The sequence below is a fragment of the Schistocerca piceifrons genome, chromosome 6 (assembly GCF_021461385.2).
Source record: "Schistocerca piceifrons isolate TAMUIC-IGC-003096 chromosome 6, iqSchPice1.1, whole genome shotgun sequence".
NCBI classification, from domain to species: domain Eukaryota; kingdom Metazoa; phylum Arthropoda; class Insecta; order Orthoptera; family Acrididae; genus Schistocerca; species Schistocerca piceifrons.
Genome location: NC_060143.1, coordinates 322,709,534 through 322,729,149, shown reverse-complemented (window position 1 = coordinate 322,729,149; position 19,616 = coordinate 322,709,534). Strand labels below are relative to the sequence as shown.

The 19,616-nt window shown below is 36.9% G+C and overlaps 1 protein-coding gene across 1 annotated transcript in view; it reads left to right on the top strand.

Moving 5' to 3' along the window:
• LOC124803296 (lysine-specific demethylase 3B) overlaps positions 1 to 19,616 on the top strand; it is a 147,223-nt gene that overhangs the window by 98,460 nt on the left and 29,147 nt on the right. Inside the window, exons 5-6 of the mRNA XM_047264478.1 lie at positions 55 to 387; positions 5,288 to 5,590. Coding sequence (XP_047120434.1) covers positions 55 to 387; positions 5,288 to 5,590 — 636 coding nt within the window. The remainder of the gene's footprint in view (positions 1 to 54; positions 388 to 5,287; positions 5,591 to 19,616) is intronic.

The window sequence follows — 19,616 nt, the reverse complement described above, 5'->3', positions numbered from 1 at the left end:
AATGTTATTACTAAGAGACAAAACACCAAAAAAAAGTCTCTACTTTGATTGCAGTCACGCACTACGAGTTCTGGTATACCGAAGGTGGAATATGTCTCTGTGCCAGCACAGGCAGTCGTGACAAAATTGGAGTACCCACCACCGCCACATGCACCCCATCTACACCACGCAGCACCCCATCCTCCCCCAGCTCATTCGCGATCTGCCAAGGACAAGCCGTCACCTCCACCTACTGCGGCAGTCCCAGCACAGCCGCCTGCCCATCCTACACAGACTGTCCTGCCTAAAGCAGAACCTAACTTTGGACTGTTTGGATACCCTGGCTACCAGGCAGTCTCTGTACCTGTGCCTGTGCCACAGCAATCATTCCTTCAGCAGCACCAGCAGGTGAGAATGTTTTATATGCAATAGTGAACCTCATTGCATAAATGATGGTTATGGTAACAAATGCAAATGCTATCTGTAACTTTACATGGAGGAACTGCTACTAGCTGGAATTAAATATTGGGAGGACATACATATACCTGTTACTGTGGCAGTATAACAAATAACAACTCATCTCAGTAATGCGTAATTGAACTATGGGAAAATTCTTTCAAAATCAAATGAATTACATAAGCATTGATAATCTGACATAGATCATTTCTACATAAATTGTTGCATATATAGAATAACAACTTACAGAGTATAAAACATTAGCCAACTTTAGTGGTGTGCATGTAAGAAGGCAGGTGTGTGGTGTGCTCTGTGTTCAGAGAGATCAGCATACTTTTCACTTTACCAGTGTTTTGTCTGGTCTTTGTCCTGCAGTAAACTCTCCAGCTGTTGCCTACTGTGGTAATTGGAAATGGTGTGGTAAGCACCACATTGGTCCACTGATTCTGCTTCTAACTCTTGCTAGATGAATTTATGTTGTTGTTGTTCAGTTCAAAGACTTGTCTTATTCAGTTGTCCACATCAGTTTTATCGCATGCAAGCCTCTGTCTTTAACTACTGTACCCTACTTTTACTTGAACTTTCTAATTGTATTCATCGCTTGGTCTCACTCAATAATTTTTGCATCCCCCCTTCCTCTCCCACTTCATCCTCCATTGCCCAAGTGATGGTTCCTCAATGTCTCAGGATGTGTCATATCAACCAGCCTCATTCTGTAGTCAAATTGCACCATAAATTTTTGTGTGCAATTCTCGAGTATCTCCTCATTAATTGTGCTATTCACTCATTTAACATTCAGCCATTCTTCTATAGCACTGCATTTCAAAAGCTTCTGTTGACTTCTTATCTCAACTGCTTATTATCCACTACCATACAAGGGTACACTCCAGACATATACCTTCAGAAAAGGCTTCCTAACACAATTTATATCATTGTTTACAAATTCGTCTTTATTGTAAATGCTTTTCTTACTGTAGGCAGTCAGCAGTTTATAGTCTCTCTACTATGGTCATTTTGCTGCCCAATAGCAAAACTCTTCTCAAACATTTAGTGTTTAATTTCCTAATCTAATTGCAATAGAATTGCCTGATCAATTCAGCTACATTCTCTTAACATATATATATATACTAATATGGTATCTGTTCTTTCGGACATGTCCGAAAGAACAGATACCATCTTAGTGTATATATACAGTTAAGGCTCACCGGCCACTTGACCATCTTCTTCTTCTGTGCGAATGCACAAACAGTGCCCGAACTCTTACGGGAATTGGCAACATGCCGCGAGTAATGAGTAATGGACGGGGGCACTACGAATGTAGTGCAGGAAAATACGTTGAGAATGTGGGTTTCGCGGGAGGCGTGCAAGAGATAAATCCCTGCAGTCGCGCTGTCCTCTGTGTTCTTGGTGGCTCAGATGGATAGAGCGTCTGCCATGTAAGCAGGAGATCCCGGGTTCGAGTCCCGGTCGGGGCACACATTTTCATCCGTTCCGTTGACATATGTCAACGCCTGTAAGCAGCTAAGGGTGTTCATTCCATTGTAATTTGTCTTAACATTACTTGTCTTGTGTTGATTTTCATCTTATATCCTCATTTCAAGACACTTCATTCTGTTCAGCTGCTCTTCCAAGTCCTTCGCTGTTTCTGTTAGAATTACTATGTCACTTCCTGAACTTAAATTTATATATATATATATATATATATATATATATATATATGAATGTGTGGATGGATATGTGTGTGTGTGCGAGTGTATACCTGTCCTTTTTTCCCCCTAAGGTAAGTCTTTCCGCTCCCGGGATTGGAATGACTCCTTACCCTCTCCCTTAAAACCCATATCCTTTTGTCTTTCCTTCTCCTTCCCTCTTTCCTGACGAGGCAACCATTGGTTGCGAAAGCTAGAATTTTGTGTGTATGTTTGTGTGTCTATCGACCTGCCAGCGCTTTTGTTTGGTAAGTTTCATCATCTTTCTTTTTAGATATATATATATATATATATATATATATATATATATATATATATAAAAAGATGGGGTTGGCTAAAACCCTGTCTCTCAACCCTTTGCAACTGCTGCTTCCCTTTCATAACTGCAGCACTAGTTTCTATAGAAACTACTGTGACCTTTCGCTCCCTATATTTTATCACTACTTATTTCAAAGAGAGTATTCCAGTCAGTATTGTCAAACTTTCTATGAATCTAGAAATGATGTAAATTAGGTTTGCCTTACTTCAACTTATCATGTAAGTTGTAGAGTCTATATGACCTTGTACATAGTTAAATTACTCCGAATTCCACACTGATCTTCCCCTAGGTCAGCCTTTACCACATTTTCCATTCCTCTGTAAATAATCGATTCCAGTGTTTCCATTACTTGTTTAATTGATAGTTCAGTGATATTACCCACCCATCAGAACTGAATTTTTTCCTGTAATTTGATTTATTACATTCCTCTTTAACTCCGAAAGTGGTTTACCTCTACCATATATTCTGCACACTAGTTGCAATAGTTTAGTCGTGGCTTGCCCTCCTAAGAATCTCAATAACTCTGAGGGCATGTCACCTACTCTAACAGCCTTGGTTCGAAATAGGTCCTACAGTACTCTGTAAATTCGTCTCATTTACCGTATCTCCCATCTCATCTTTATTTTCTTGATCTTGCCTTTTTGTAACATTGTCGTAATGTTTATGTTCCACGTAGAGTTCATCTATAGTTCCTTCCACCTTTCAGCTTTCTCTTTTTTGTTTGGTACTGGTTTTTCCATCTGAGCTCTTGTTATTCATGCAGTTGCTTCTGTTTTCATCAAAGGTCTTTCTACTTTCCTTGCAGGTGGTGTCTATCTTTCACCAAGATACAAACACTTCTATGGCCTTGGATTTGTCCTCTTACCACTGCTCTTCAACCATTTTGCAGTTTCCGTCAATCTGTTTTTTTATCTATTTTTTTAATAGAGGTCTGCACTGCTTTTCACCTATTCCATTTGCTTTATTTTTATATTTTTCCTTTTGTTAGTTACATTCAGTGTTTTCTTTATTATCCAAGGCTTTCTACAAGGCCTGGTGTTTTTGCATAATTCATACTCTCCTGCCTTCTATATTTCATCTCTCAAAGCTATCCTCTCATCTTCTACTATTGGACTGAGAAAGATTTGGAAATATGTATGGGCGCTGATAACCACGCAGTTGAGCAACCCACAAATAATAATAATAATAATAATAATAATAATAATAATAATAATAATCTTCTACTGCATTGCCTTCCCCTTTTCAGTCAAATGTTGCCTGATGATCCCTCTAAAACTCCCACCTCACGAATTCTGCCCTTTTAATTACATACCTTTTTGCAATCTGGTAAAGTTTAACTTAGTTCATTACCAAGGAAGCATGGCCAGTATTAACATCTGTTCCTAGAGACATCTTACAGTTTAAAATTGGTTTTGAAATCTTTGCCTTACCATTATATAACCAGTCCGATTCCTTCAGGTGTCTACAGGACTCTTCCATGTATAGAGCCTTCTTACATGACAGAGTTAGCACATGATTAAATCTTGCTCTCTGCAGTATGCACCTTCTGTCCTCATTTTTTCCTTCCATTGAATTCAATTCCACCCCCAATCACAATTAAATTTTCCTCTGTGTTAACTATGTGAATATTTTATCTCATCATGCATCCCTAGAATCTGTCATTTGTAGAGGTAGTTGGCATATAAACTTATATTAATGTTGTGGATGCTGTCTTAGTGTCTGTCTTGGCTAAGGTGATGTGTTTACTGTGATGATCATCTTATTCATTATTAGACCTACTTCTGAATTACATTTGTTTTATTTTGTATACAGGCTTGATCAGAAGTACTGTTGCTCCTGCTACTGCACTTCACTAATCCCCACTATATCTAACATCATCCTATCCATTACCTCTTTAAATTTAGTAACCTCTTTACCTGTTTAACGGGTCTAACGTTCCACTCTCTGACTTGTAGAATATCTGTGTTGTTTGTAGAATACCTGCATTGTTTATCTTGATGGCAGTATCATCCTCAGTAGTTCACACTTGAAGGTCTGAATGTGGGAGCATTACATCTCCAGTATATTTTACACAAGAGGATGCCATCATTTAACCACACAAAAGAGCTGCTTGCTCATGGAAAAATAACAACTGTTTGCCCCCCTCGATTTCAGCTGTTCACAGTACCAGCATGGGAAAGCCATATTCTTTGTTACGAGGCCATATCAGTCAATCATTCAGACTGTTGCCCTGCATCTATTGAAAAGGCTACTTGGCCATTAATCACAGGTTTGTCTGGTCTCTCCGCAGATACCCTCTGTTGTAGTTGCACCTGTGGTATGGCTACCTGCATTGTTGACGCCTCTAGCTACCCCAGCCTGGCAAGGTTTACAGTTCATGCCAGAAGATAAATTTACATGCTGAGAAAATTTTCACTATCGATTCTCAATGTATTATATGCCTCGTTTGCTTTGTGCCACCTGTATGAACTTTACATTGGCAAAGTACTCTTGCCACACTTTTAAATAATACATGATAAATGTTTTACTTGCATCCTGAAGCACACATTGTCAGACAAGGTAGAAGTATGCTATTGGCTTGAGTATCATGCTACACTACTGCTTACTATCTTGCATCACCCCAGCACCTGCCGCCCTATATGGACACCACTATAGCTAGGTGCTATTACATAATTCCATTGGCAAGTAAGACATGATGATAACAGTTACCATTCTGTTCGATTTTTTTTTTTTCCCCCCATTTCTATCATGCGTATACAGTAATGTAACAAAAGTCTTTTTAATGTTAAAGGATATGTATATAAAGTACTGTAATATTATTATGCAGGTCCAAGTTGCACAGCTGGAAAAGGCGAAGGGATCACCGGTGGCAGCAGCGACAGCAGACAACAAAAGTTCCGTGATAGTGAAGAATGATGGGAAGCACAGCCCGAAATTCGCCTACAGGAGCCCTTCACAATCACCTTCACCACTCCTCGTGCGTCACAGTCCAAGTCCTGGAGCATTGACACATGAACCACAGAATCTGGGTCGTCCACAACCTCGCAGCCCACTTGCCTTCAAACCTGCTCCTCCACCAGTGCAAGCACAGAGTGCATCTCAACAACAGCCACCACACTACCGCCCTAAGGTTGGTTGGAAAAATAGTTCAAATGATTGTAAGGTAGTATTACTCATGTGATCTTAGCATTAAGTAGACGACCCACATCCCTGTAGAACAGTAATTGATATAGCAGTTATTTATGAATGACATGTACTTGTGTGATAAGCTGATTGAGCATTCAAGTCAGTTTTTGGATTTTGGCTTGTCAGTGTAAAACTAACTTCACAGTCCTCTCTAGTCTTGTCACCACCCCCTCTTCTCATACATCAATGTTTTAATAAGTTTGTAGTGGAAAATCAGTTCTATCTTTTGACTGTGTCCAGCTTGTTTCTATGAGGATATGTGTTATTGACCATTTCACTTCACTTATTCATTGCTCAAGAGACCTTTGCATCTACAACAAGATTAGAGTTTGTGAGATAAAAATATTAATTTATAATGTATTATTCTCTGATAGTGAGATTAAAATGTACTTCATAAGTACGAAAGTTGTGTTAATTAGATTAGGAGCTGTAATAAAGCTGAAAATTGGATGAAAGAACTCATACTGAAATTAATTTGCTTCCTAATGGTGTTACTGATGATCAGTGTTAATGCATGGAGTTTAATGAAGTGCCCCCAATATTACAGGCAGAATGTTCACAATGGCTGAGAGTAATGAATATAAGAGATAACATTCAGTGCAGTAACAACTCCCAGATATGTGAATCTTATTAGTGGTAGTATGTCATGATTTCATAATAGAGGTTATCAAAAAGTTCATTAAGAATAGTCCTGGTCAAACTATAGCCAACCTTGATATTACTTGACAAAGATTATTGACCATGTTGATGGTGTTGGGACAGCAACCAGCCACAAATTCACTTTCAGTTCCTTTATTCGAAGGGTACTGTTACTGGTTTTGAATTGTTATGATTCATCTTCAGACAGTTTACATGCTTTCCTTACAACATGTGGTGCGTTTTTTTTTTACAGGTTAATTTTTGTGAAATGTCGGTTTGGAGTGTTTTTTTTTTTCATAACATTCGTCCAGCAGATGTGAATACATTCCCACTGCATTCTTATCGTTGCACACGTAAATTTTTATCACTGAACACTTTAGATTTGTCACAGAAAAGATTTCTACCATGCACCACATATTTTGATACATACAAAGTGCTTTCAAACATATGGGTGTCAAAGATGCTATAATATATCGTAACATTTGAAGATGTCCTATGTATGGAAAAAGATAATATATTTACTTATGCAACTGAAACGCCTTTTACACTAGTACAGAGAAACATTGATTTTGTGAGTTTTTGTGTGGATACTGTTACATTAATTATGAAGTTGTTCAAATTTTTTTAGTACTGTATAGGCAAATGATCTGCAGATAGGCGTAGGAATATTATTTTCTTTGTAGGGTGGAAAATAATATTTAGAAATTTTTCAGGAAAGGGGTGTTAGCTAAATCTGTTCATTAAGGATGTAGTCTCGGGTGCTGTTTTTGTATATGTTTATTTCTTTTTCTTCTAATATATTCATAGTGGGCCCTTTTTCTGCTAGACGTAAAAATTTTTAAAGTTGTTCTCAATGTTTCTCACTGAGTGATTTTCTTGACTAGACATAGTCAACCGATACGTGAACATCCCAGTCAAAGAGACTATTAATGTTATAAGAAACAATCTGCTTAAATATAAGAAAATTAGTATTGCAGAAATCTGTGACCTCATATAAATACTTTCATTTTTTTCTAGAGCATAATTAGCTTCAACAACAAACTGTACCAACAACATGATAGTTTGGCAATGGGAAGTAACTTAGCTGGGATATTGGCTGATAATTTACATCAACCAATAGAACAAAAATTCTTCTCAACCAACCAGCACATCTCAAACAAAATAATCTACTACAGAAGATATGTTGATGATACAATCTTGCCTTTTGATGGTGCAGACAATGAAATAGATACATTAGCAGCAGATCTAAGCAAGATCCACAAAAATATTAAATTCACAGTTGAACATTAAACTAACAAAAGCATTAACTTTCTTGACCTGAAGATTTCCAATAGTAACAATAAGCATCAATTTGATATTTACAGAAAACCTACCACCACAGATATCAGTATTGACAACTCATCTTGCTATCCCCACCAACAAAAAATGGCGTATTTCAGAGCAATGGTACACCGAATTAAAAGAGTACCAATGAGTGACACAGACCAACAAAATGAAATCAATATAATTAAACCAGTTGCTCATAATAATGGATAGAAACCCATAATAATAGGAAAAACTCTACAACAAAATGCAGACAAGAACCACAGATCCACTTCACAGCAATCCACACAACATGCACTTCAAGCCAAATCAGTGTGCCACAGAAGCTAAACCTAAATATGCTATTCTCCCATACATAGGCCCACTATCATACCAAATAGCAAACTTATTTTAATAGAAAAATATCACAATCAGCTTTTCCACAAATAATAAATTGCAACAAAAACTAATCCATTATGTAAATACCTCCAATACTCACTACCGTAAATCAGGAATATACAAATTCAAGTGCAATACATGCCCAAAATTCTACATTGGACAGACTGGTAGAAGTTTTGAAATTAGATACAAAAGAACAGATTGATTCTTTAAGGCTTGGCAACTTGAACAAATCTTCATTTCCAGCCAATATTGCTGAAGAGAACCATTCAGTGAGAAACATTGAGAACAACTTAAAAATTTTACATCTAGCAGGAAAAGAAGCCACTATGAATATATTAGAAGAAATAGAAATACACACACACACACACACACACACACACACACACACACACACACACACACAACCGCACCCCAATGAACCTTAATGAACAAACAGAGTGAGCTAACACCCCTTTCCTGAAAAATTCCAAAAATTATTTTCCACCCTCCGAAGAAAATAATATTTCTACGCCTATCAGCAGGTCAAGTAGCAAATTTATAAGTTACTATAATTCTCATGATGCTAAATGTAAATAAATAATGTACTGTTTTACCTATACAGTACTAAAAAAAATTTGAACAACTTCATAATTAATGTAACAGTATCCACACAAAACCTCACAAAATCAATGTATCTCTGTACTAGTGTAAAAGGCGTTTCAGTTGCATAAGTAAATATATGATCTTTTTCCATACATAGGACATCTTCAAATGTTACGATATATTATAGCATCTTTGACACCTATATGTTTGAAAGCACTTTGTATGTATCAAAACATGTAGTGTGTGGTAGAAATCTTTTCTGTGACAAATCTAAAGTGTTCAGTGATAAAAATTTACGTGTGCAATGATAAGAATGCAGTGGGAATGTATTCACATCTGTTGGACGAGTGTTATGAAAACAAACACTCCAAACAGACATTTCAAGACAATTAACCTGTAAAAAAAAACGCACCACATGTCGTAAGGAAAGCATGTAAACCATCTGAAGATGAATCATAACGATTTGAAACCGGTAATGCTACCCTTCGAATAAAGGAACTGAAAGTGAATTTGTGGCTGGTTGCTGTCTCAACACCAACATTTGTCTCAAATAACAACCATGGTCTCCAGCCATGTCATCATATGACAAAATTGCATTATTGACCATATTATCTGAGCACCTGTGTGCATTAATAATTTCACTTTGTGTAACAGCCCTTAATTTGTCCTGAAATTAAAGTTGCCTGTTCACTTATGATTTTCATTCTCAATTTATTTCATAATTGTCAGCTCTTGACTAAATCAAAGTAAGTGATGCTTGTAGGAAAAATATATTTGACTTCCATGTAGAACTATTTAATATTCTCACAGTTGCAAACTCTGATAGTGATTGGGAAGAAACAGAACCATCAGATGCTTCCCCCCTTCCCCCTGGTGAACTTAGTTTCTCCGAGAATACAGAAAACTATTCTCAAACACTCAGCCTTCCCAATGCAGCACCATTCCCCCATCTGAATACTACATTTGGTCATCCCGCCAATTGTCCAATTCAGATGATTAATAACTTGGCCAGAGTTGCACAATTTCAGCACATGTTGTAGTCATGGGACCCTGCATACATCATAGGTTTAATTTGTTTTATCTTCTGTAACAGGATAGGGAACGAGATTCTTGGCCATCAGCTTTAGTTTTTGTCTAATCTGTGTTTATTTTACTGTCACCATGTCACCAGCTTTGTACTTATAAAGCTTTCGTCTGATATCTGTTGGAGCTTAGCATATTCTTTCAGATTTCTGCAGCTTTCTTCAAATGAATTAATAATTTCTTCTTGTAATAATTGTGTGATACGAAGATCAGTAAGTGTCTCCATCTTACCTCATATTAAAAGGTAAAATGGTATGTTCCCAATACTTCTGTAGTGTGCTGCATCCTTGGCACACCGACGTGATGGTGTCACCTTATATCGTTCTGTAGCTTTATCAATTCTAAACTTAGCAGTGGTCATAGCTAGAGTTGAATTGATCCTCTGAATCTGTCCATTGGCTCTGAGGAGTCCTGTCATTAAAATGGGTCAATTTCTTTTATAATGCAGTCTGTCTGAATTCTTGAGAAGTAAAGCAAGTCCCTCTGTCGGTAATCACTTGACCTGGATTCCCAAAATTGTTTTCCTGCAATTCCGTCTTACTAATTGTGTCTGTTATTTTGTAGTCTTTACAGGATATAGCTAGGTAAACTTGGTAATCATGTCAATGATACTTGCAACATGGTTGTATCCTTTGTGAGTGATAGAAACAGTCCAATATGATCAGTGTGATAAGTTTATGAGCCCTCATTTTCTTCTAATAAGGTATGAAGAAAACTTCCCTCCTCTCCTGATTTATTATTCACAAATAAATATTTTACACAATTGGAGATCACTCATTTTACCTTCTCAGTCAGACCTGGTATATAATATTGTTTTATGCCCTCCTCAGTTTACTGAAGAGCTTAATACTCTTTATCATGCACAAGCTTGATTATTGCACGTTGTGTAGTGTGTGGTACCAATAAATTCTCTATCTTCATAGAAATTTGAAAGAATTTCATTTCTCATTATAAAGTTTTCATAAGGCTATTCTTTGAGAATACTGTAGATCGCTGCCAATCCATCGTCCTTCTCTTGAGATTTCTTGAAACTAGCTATTAAACGATCTTTGAAATCAAACATGACATTTATATGACAGCTTAAAGCATTTATATGACACCTTAAGGCATCTACATCTTCCATCCTAGAACCAAATTGATGTTTGATGGTGTAGGAGTACTCTTCAAAGTCTAAAACCCATCTTACTATTCTTGATGACAAGTCCTCCTTATAGTCTTTTGGAATGCAACACAGTTGGTTAAAATTTTATAATGTATTCCTAGTAAATACGCTTTGACTTTCTTTAATGTATTAGTTACTTTCATGTTCCATGGATCATTTTGAGAGATGAAAACATTCATAAAAGTGTAAGTTATTTCTACCCATTAGCACATCACAAAAACAGAAATTCTTATATGGAATAGGAGGAGTTTTGAAGGAGAAACTTTCTTAGTTTTTCTCCAGATTTTGCTTTGTTGTCTGTTGGACATTTTATATCTGTGACTGACCAAATGAGAAAGCGCTGGTAGATAGGCGCAATAAAAAACACACAGACACACACACACACAAAATTTCAAGCTTTCGAATCCCACGGTTGTTTCATCAGGAAAGAGGGAAGGAGAGGGAAAGATGAAAGGATGTGGGTTTTATGGGAGAGGGTAAGGAGTCATTCCAATCATGGGAGCGGAGAGACTTACCTTAGGGGGGAAAAAGGGACAGGTATACACTCGCGTGTGCATACACACACACATCCATCCGCACATATACAGACACAGGCAGACATATGATATTTGAGGTAAGTCTTTCCGCTCCCGGGATTGGAATGACTCCTTACCCTCTCCCTCAAAACCCACATCCTTTCATCTTTCCCTCTCCTTCCCTCTTTCCTGATGAAGCAACCATGGGTTGCGAAAGCTTGAAATTTGTGTGCGTGTTTGTGTGTGTTTTTTATTGTGTCTAACTACCAGCGCTTTCTCGTTTGGTAAGTTACAGAATCTTTGTTTTTTAATATATTTTTCCCATGTGGAATGTTTCTTTCTATTTAGACATTTTATATCACTAGACAAGTGTCCAAAATTTGTAGTTCCAGTGTTGTGCACCTCTTTCTTTGCTATAAAAAACCTTAATGTGGTGTAATGAATGTCATTTTTCCTTCTGGTTTACGTATGTACATGATTGTTCCTTTTGAACTGTGGTGGATTATTTATAACAAACTTCATGAAGCGATAAATATACAGTAAAGCAGTAGTCAGAATGCCTGACACTTAAACACTTTCTTAATAATAGGCGTATTTTATGTACCCGTCCAAAAGAAACTAGACAAGTTTACCAATATTTAAAAATTACTTGATCATATCATCTTAGTGGATTGTGACAAATTTAGTACCATTTTAAAGCTGCACTTTTCTGCCTTAACCCGTTAACTGCTGAAGGCACACCATCTGCTTCTCGCGCCGACTCTGCGGTCTGTGGCATAATTCGGCTAGCTGTGCTAAATGCCTGTTACTCGAGCCACCACCAGGGCCAGAGTGGCCTACACTGCTCCGCCCGTCCTGTGCTGAATATTTCTGTTTCCCTGCAGATTAATTACTGCATAATCAAACTGAATTGTTAAAACTATTTCCTGTCATCAAGAATTATGTCCTGCTTGTAGTTGTTTTTACGTGATTTTTGTAGCTTATGTTGAAAGCTATGTGGTTAGATTTACCTCAACAGTTTACTGTTCTTTCTTGCATACCTGTTTATGACTTACGCAATACTCTATGGGTTCCTCACTGTTCTAACAAATAAAATTAGACATAGATTACAGATTATTGTATGTTGTTTTTGTAGTTCAAAATGTCTTGTTACATCATTTATAGGAGAAAGTGACACAGAGATCATCTTTCATATCGCACTGCAACATTGGAATTTACTGTGAGGAACGGTAAGAACAGTTTTACTTCACTTCATTAAATTTGTTTTGTGGCGTCTTTGGAAATTTCACATGGCCTACTAGTTGTTTGTTAGAATACAGCAAACTGAGTGCTTAGTCATCCACAGTCGGATTCTGTACTTGTGATAGGTACACTGTGTAAAGTGTTCCATACAGGCACAGATGTAGGCATCCTTTGCAGATGGTAATCAATGCTGTTATAATTTGGAATCGTCGGAAGTGATTGTCTACCATAGATCTTTTTTCTTGTGCCACACTTTTAACTGTTGCACATAAGTACTCACAGACTTTCCAAAATTTGAAAGCTATGAGGTATGCCTTTTTGTTAGCACATGAAATTCACTTACAGTGAAGATCCAAAGTCATGAACTGTAAATTCAGGAATTACTTTTACACTTTTTGCTTTCCGTCCTTCTTTTTGATCTGGGCTTTGGACTGGAACTGGTGATGTTAAAAAATATTTTTATTATGTTTTTTACTTTTTATAATTTTTTTCATTTTATAATCTACAGTGCTGTGTGGTTTTTTAATTTTCTCTCAAATATTCCTGTCAGTCTTTTCCCATGTAAACCATTTTTGTGTGGTGTTACTTGTCAGCATTCACACTTCCCTTTTGTCACACAAATTTATAGCAAGCATTGTATTACTACACACAAATTGAATATCTCCTCATTTCATTTTCTTCTGAAGTTTTGGCATGTTGCATCTGTTCTTACAGACAGTACCTTGACTGTGAAGCCGAGAAATTGAGTCTTGGCTTGAGTACAAATTATCGACATAGAGGTTATGTCCACGTTCTAAATACGGGTATATAAGTGTAGCCACTATGTCACCACTTTTTTTGTGGAACTCAGTTTCTGTTGATGTCCCTATATAAACAATGTAATCTAATGCATAGCCAGTTGTACAATCACATAACACACGTTTTTATTCTGAATCTACTCTATTTTGATGGAATGAACTGTCTGAAAGATAAGCGTCCTTTGAATAACAAAAAATTTTCATCAATACAGAGTTCTGATGTGGGTTAAATGCACAACGGAAAGCTGTAAGAAATTCATCTACAGTATTCCTAATTTTGAATAATTTGTCTCCTCCTGTATTGGTGGAGTTGTGACTGAAATGTAACATTCTCATAAGCAACAAAAAGCGAAATCTTGACATTATTTAACTAAAAATTGGAGTGTTTAGAAGAATATCTGTGGTTCAGTATTTGCTGATCTTCAGTTTTTTTTTTTTTTTTCCATGCGAGACATCAGAACACAAACAGCTATGGAACAACACATTTCTTCATATACAGTATCTTTCCACTTCGATATTCGAGAATGCACTAATTCTGGATTAATCCCCTTGATGAATAAATAAAACAGATTCTTTGCATCAGCTATATATTTCTTCAGTTCTTCTGTAAAGAATGAAATGATAACTGTTAGAATACTTGGCTCATTCCCTATTTGACACACGTGCTTATAGTTTACCATCAAATGCAGGATCAACTGGCTGAAAATCGTTTTCTTTCCAGTCAAATTTATCACTAAGACTCGATTTCTTTGTAGGCATTTCACTATCACTTTCTGATTCTTAAGATTCAGAACAATTAATCCTCACTGTTGCTCCTTGTAAGAATCTCCAAGGGATTTTCTCTGCCCAGGGACTGGGTGTTTGTGTTGTGCTCATCATCATCATCATCAAGAATCTCTATGATCTCGTCAGTGCACCCATGTCGTCTTGCCATTTTCTTTGTAAAATACAGGATGCAAAGATCACTGTTGTAAATTCCGAAGAACAATGAATTGTAGTGCGAAGCCTGGACTCGCCGCAGACAAAGAATGGGACCGCAAGCTAGCGGCCAGAAATGCGAAAGAATACTGAGACATGGGGGCGAGAAGCCCGCTGTGCAACTTACCTCGTCATCAGCACTCAAATAGCAGCACATCTAGACTCATCATCAGCACCCGGGGGTCAGCAGACAGGTGTGATTTAGCTTGTCAACAGCATTTAGGAGAAAACAGCAGCAGCAACTAAACTCTTCATTAGCACCCAGGTTGCGACAGGCAGCATCATGCTAATCAACAACAATTGAAGGTTTAATTTGATGTGGAAGAAACTTAATTCAAATGCACAGCTTTGAGCTACAGTTACAAAAATCGCTTACGTGTTTTTAAGAATTTAGCAAAGTTGTCAGTATTGACTAGTATCTGCCTAGGAGTTGCATTCACAGGCAGAGGTCAGCAAGTATCAAATTCAGCACAGTTATCGTCTTTTGGATATGGCACAGCCATTGGATTTGACCCAAAATCTTCGTCCTCATCTGCATCTGAAGACAAGCTGTCACAGTCTCATTTACTAAAGAAATAATCATGTTATATGAAACTATGACAATATGATGAAAAGAATGCATGTTTGTGTTATCTATTTTGATGAGGGTCTGTTTGGCTGAAAGCTTTGTTTGTTCGTTTTATTGTGCTTATCTGCGACTCATCATATTCTCTATATGGTCCGTAGCAACTATCCTTTTCATAATATTGTCATCATTCCATCCAGGATTTTCTGTGGTTTATTTGAAACTACATACATTGCTTACAGAAAAAACACATTCAGCAGAAATGTGCACTGCACGCATGCAGAATCATCTGAAGCGCTCTGTACATTGTCCAGAATGCCGCTGTTGTTCTGCATGTGATAAACCTTGACGTAATATGATTAAAAATGAGACAGCGACATAAGGAACACTGAGAACATAAAGACAGGTTTTAACACAAAATAAGATGCTGTAGAAAATACTTTGTGCGAGCAATACATGCATTTGGTTACCAAACATTGGTAAAACGTTAACACTGGCCAAACCTGTTAAAGTAACTTTGCAGTGATTTGCACTAAATTAAATGTAGTGGCCTGTAAAACTTAAGAAAGAAATATGAATTACTCCAGAAATTATTCCATATGGCATTATTGAATGAAAATGTGCAAGATATATCAACTTACTGATTTCTCTCTCCCCAAGAGTCGCAATTAATCCAAGTACATATGTGTATCAATTAAGTTGTTTTAGGGGCTCCAGAATGTATGTTTTCAGTTTAAATCCTCGCCAATATGAACACCTTTAAATTTTGAAGCTTTCACCCTATTTATTATTTCCTCAACTAATGCTACAATTATTATTATTGTTCTTGTACTCCTAGATGTGCAGAACTGAATTTTTTTAAAAAAGAATTGAGAGGGATACCCTTCACAGGAAACCAGTCAATGATATTTTTAAGAACTTCAATTACCATTTCTTCTGTTTTTTGTATGTAAGCTAGGATTGATTACAGTACTAGTGAAAAAAAAAAACCAACTAAATCTGATCGTTGTATATTAGATGTGAGATCATTTACATATATGAGGAAAAATAGTGGACTCACGATTGGGCCTTGGGGAGCACCACATCCTTTTAGTTAGCTGTGACATTATCCATTGATTGGCTGTATCATCAATCCCATGAAACTTCAATATGTCTAGGAGAATAGATGCAGAATACTGTGATTCAGACAGTGAAATACCTTAGATGACTGCAGAAAATACTAACCATCTTATTTACAGTTTAATGCTTTAAAATATGGTGAATGAATATATAAATAGCATTCTCTGTAGAGCAACCTGTCTCAAGTACAACTGTGATTTGCTGATGATGTTAAAGTTGCTAAGGTGAGATACTATTATAGAATACATCACTTTCTCAAAACACATTGGAAAATGGTGTCAGTATTGAAACAGGTCGGTAGTTGCTGACATCTCATCTATCATCTTTGTTAAATATTGGTTTGACAACTGCTTATTTCACTCTCTCTGGAAAAATGCCTCAAACTAGTGATGTATTACATATTCAAATAAGACCGGTCTTGTTATATGGGAAGAAACCTTTAGTACTCTATTGAGAACACCATCAAAACCAGATGAGATTTTATTTTATAGAGCATGTATAATTTTATAATTTCAGAAGGAGATGTAGGAAACACATTCATATGATTGAATTGTATGAGAGCTACTTTTTCAACATGCTGCAGTGATTTTTCTCTTGAGCTGTTTGTCCCTACACTTTCAGTATATTTAAGAAATGATTATTAAATATATTTGCTACCTGTGACTCGTTATTTATAGTCCTTTCATTCAGTTAAATAATGATTATAATGCTGTTCTGTGACTGGTTGTCTTGTCTCTCATTTCACTACATTCCAGATGACCTTAAGTATGTTATCAGAATTACTGATTTCTGAAATTATGTGCATGTTACTTGATATTTCTGAATAACCTTCCTTAATAATTTTGAGAAGTCCCTGTAGTGTGCAGCTACTGCAGGATCTCTTTGTTCTTGGCAACAAATTTTCTTTTCACAGAATATTTTAATCCCTTTAGTGATCCGTGGTTTTAACAATAGCTAAAACTTCAAGATATTTTTTCTCTTGTGATATTTTTTTGTTTTCATTCATATACAAGATTGGATGGAACTTGTCATCTGAGATTTTTTTGTAATAACTAGAGCCTGGAGTTTATGTAATCTCAAATTAAGAAATATGTACATAAACATGTAATCCAAATTGTTGAAATACGTAAATAACTATGTAGTGAAGCAATTATACGAGAAATTGTGAATTCTAGTTTTTGTTAGGAAATAAAAGTTCACAGTTAGGTTATCAAGTATCTTACGATGATTCTTACTCAGTTCACTTCTGCTACAGAATACTGAATAAGTTGTGTTCTGTTCGAGCATTTAAATCACACCGGAACGGAATGCAGAACTGACTTTCCCAAATGTTCTGGTGTCATGCACAATCTTTTGTCTGAAAATATGTTAATTTATAAATAGAGAAAGACCTCTCGGCTTTGCCAGAGCTCAGTGGTACATGTTTATACAGAGGTATTCTGCTGAGAATAATTGAAATAACAGTATTAAATAAGCGAGACAAAACAACTAGATTTTAGTATCCAGGGTTCGTACTGAAAAGTGCACCACCCACTTCATCTGGTACAACACTGACCTTCCACTACTGTCACAGGCTGTTGAAGAGACATACTTGAAGTCTCCAGTTTGTTGATAATTTCGAGAAGCCAGTTGAAGCAGTTTGCAATATATGGAAGAGAATTGAGCTTTTGGATTGTTGAATTTTGACAGGGATTCATTCGCAGGCAATGCAGGATCAGAAGGAAAGTTCTCCATGGCTGACTTCACAGCTATAATGTGCTTACTGTAGGAAATCACAGCTTCAATCCATGTTGCTCAGCTTGTTGTCACTGGCTCTGGAGACAGAGGTACATCATGTAGTTGCTGCTTATAGCATTGTACACGATAATGACATTTCAAAAATAGCTTCTTCATTGCTGATATCAGTGTATTTACATCTGATAGTTGATGTCTGTCTCTGCCTCTCATTGCAATGCATGAGCCATACATGTAATATGCACTAAGTTTAAATCAAATACTTTCAAGTGATTTCCTCACCTTCAACATCTGTGGAGCTGCATCTAGTTACATCAGTAACGCCCTCTCTCCTTTGTCGCCATCTGGCCATAGTACCTAAAGTACAACTTTAATGAAGGTAGCATATGTTGAACTATTTGTTGCCTCCAGTGGTTGACATAAATTAAATATGGCTTAGATGCAGCTTGGTAGTCAAATTTCACCACAGTTGGATTAGTGGCACACAGCAACTGTCATCTCATCAGCAGGAATCCATATAGGAGGTAGGTGTGTGTGTGTGTGTGTGTGTGTGTGTGTGTGTGTGTGTGTTGTGTGTGTGTTATATCAACATAGCAAAGATTCAGGAAATTGTTCCTGAGACTGGCTTATCGGGAATGTTGCTGTTGCAGTGTTTCTGTAAGAAATGTTTAGATTCAGGTACCAGAAGTTTGTTTCATGGTATGTTGTGTGCAACCAATGCAAAACACAATTCCCTATGAAATTCACTATTATATGATACAGGCTGTCCCTGCAGCTGTCAAAGTAGCAATCAATGGAGTGGCATCATGCAAATTCACCCAAGGAAAAAAAAATCAAAACCACACCTTCTGCTGGAAAAGTTATGGCTACGGTGTTTTTCGATTCCGAAGGACTCTTGCTTGTGGACATCATGCCAAGTGGAACCACCATAAATTCTGATGCATATGTGACGACACTGAAGAAACATAAAGCTCGACTGAATCGTGTTCGACCACATCGGCAAAAGCAGGACGTTCTGCTGTTGCACGACAATGCATGGCCACATGTCAGTCAAAAAACCATTTTGTGATTGCTTCGATCACAAAACTCGCATGGATAACACCGAAACACCTGCCTTACAGTCCTGGCCTGACTCCATGTGACTATCATCTCTTCGGGGAAACTGAATGACACTCTTCGTGGAACAAGGTTTGAAGATGATGACTCCCTTGTCCACGCTGTCAAACAGTCGCTCAAACAGGTCGGTTCAGAATTTTACCGTGTTGGTATACAGGCACTGGTTCCAGGATGGCGTAAGGCAGTTGAGAGGGATGGAAATTATGTGGAGAAATGAAAATATTGTTCCTAAAGGATGTATCTACACACTTACAACTTTCAAACATGTAGAATAAAAGCTGGATAAAAAAATAGTGTGCATTTCTTTTGGAGTGACCCTCGTAGTATGAGACAATATTGAAGCAGTACAAAAATCCCAAACTGTTTAAAATAATCTGCACAGAAAAAAGGGTTTGCAAAATGTCAGGGACTATCAGAGTTTCACTACTCAAATAAACCCAGTATTATAGCAAAATACTTTGCTGAAAGTTTATGGTTGTGGCAGATGCTTGTAATGGCCGTATTGGGTAGTGGTAAACTGTGTTCATACTGAAACAATTAAAACAGCAAATATCTAGAGAATCTTTGTTGTTAGAAATGTTTAACATTTTACATTGATACTGGAGAGAGTTATCGGGAAGCTTTTTTAATTTAAAACATAACAAAATAACCTTGGAGATAATCAGTTTATTTCTTCAGCCACTTCCATTTTAAACAATGCTATATGTTGAAATTATCATGCCATCATCATCAGA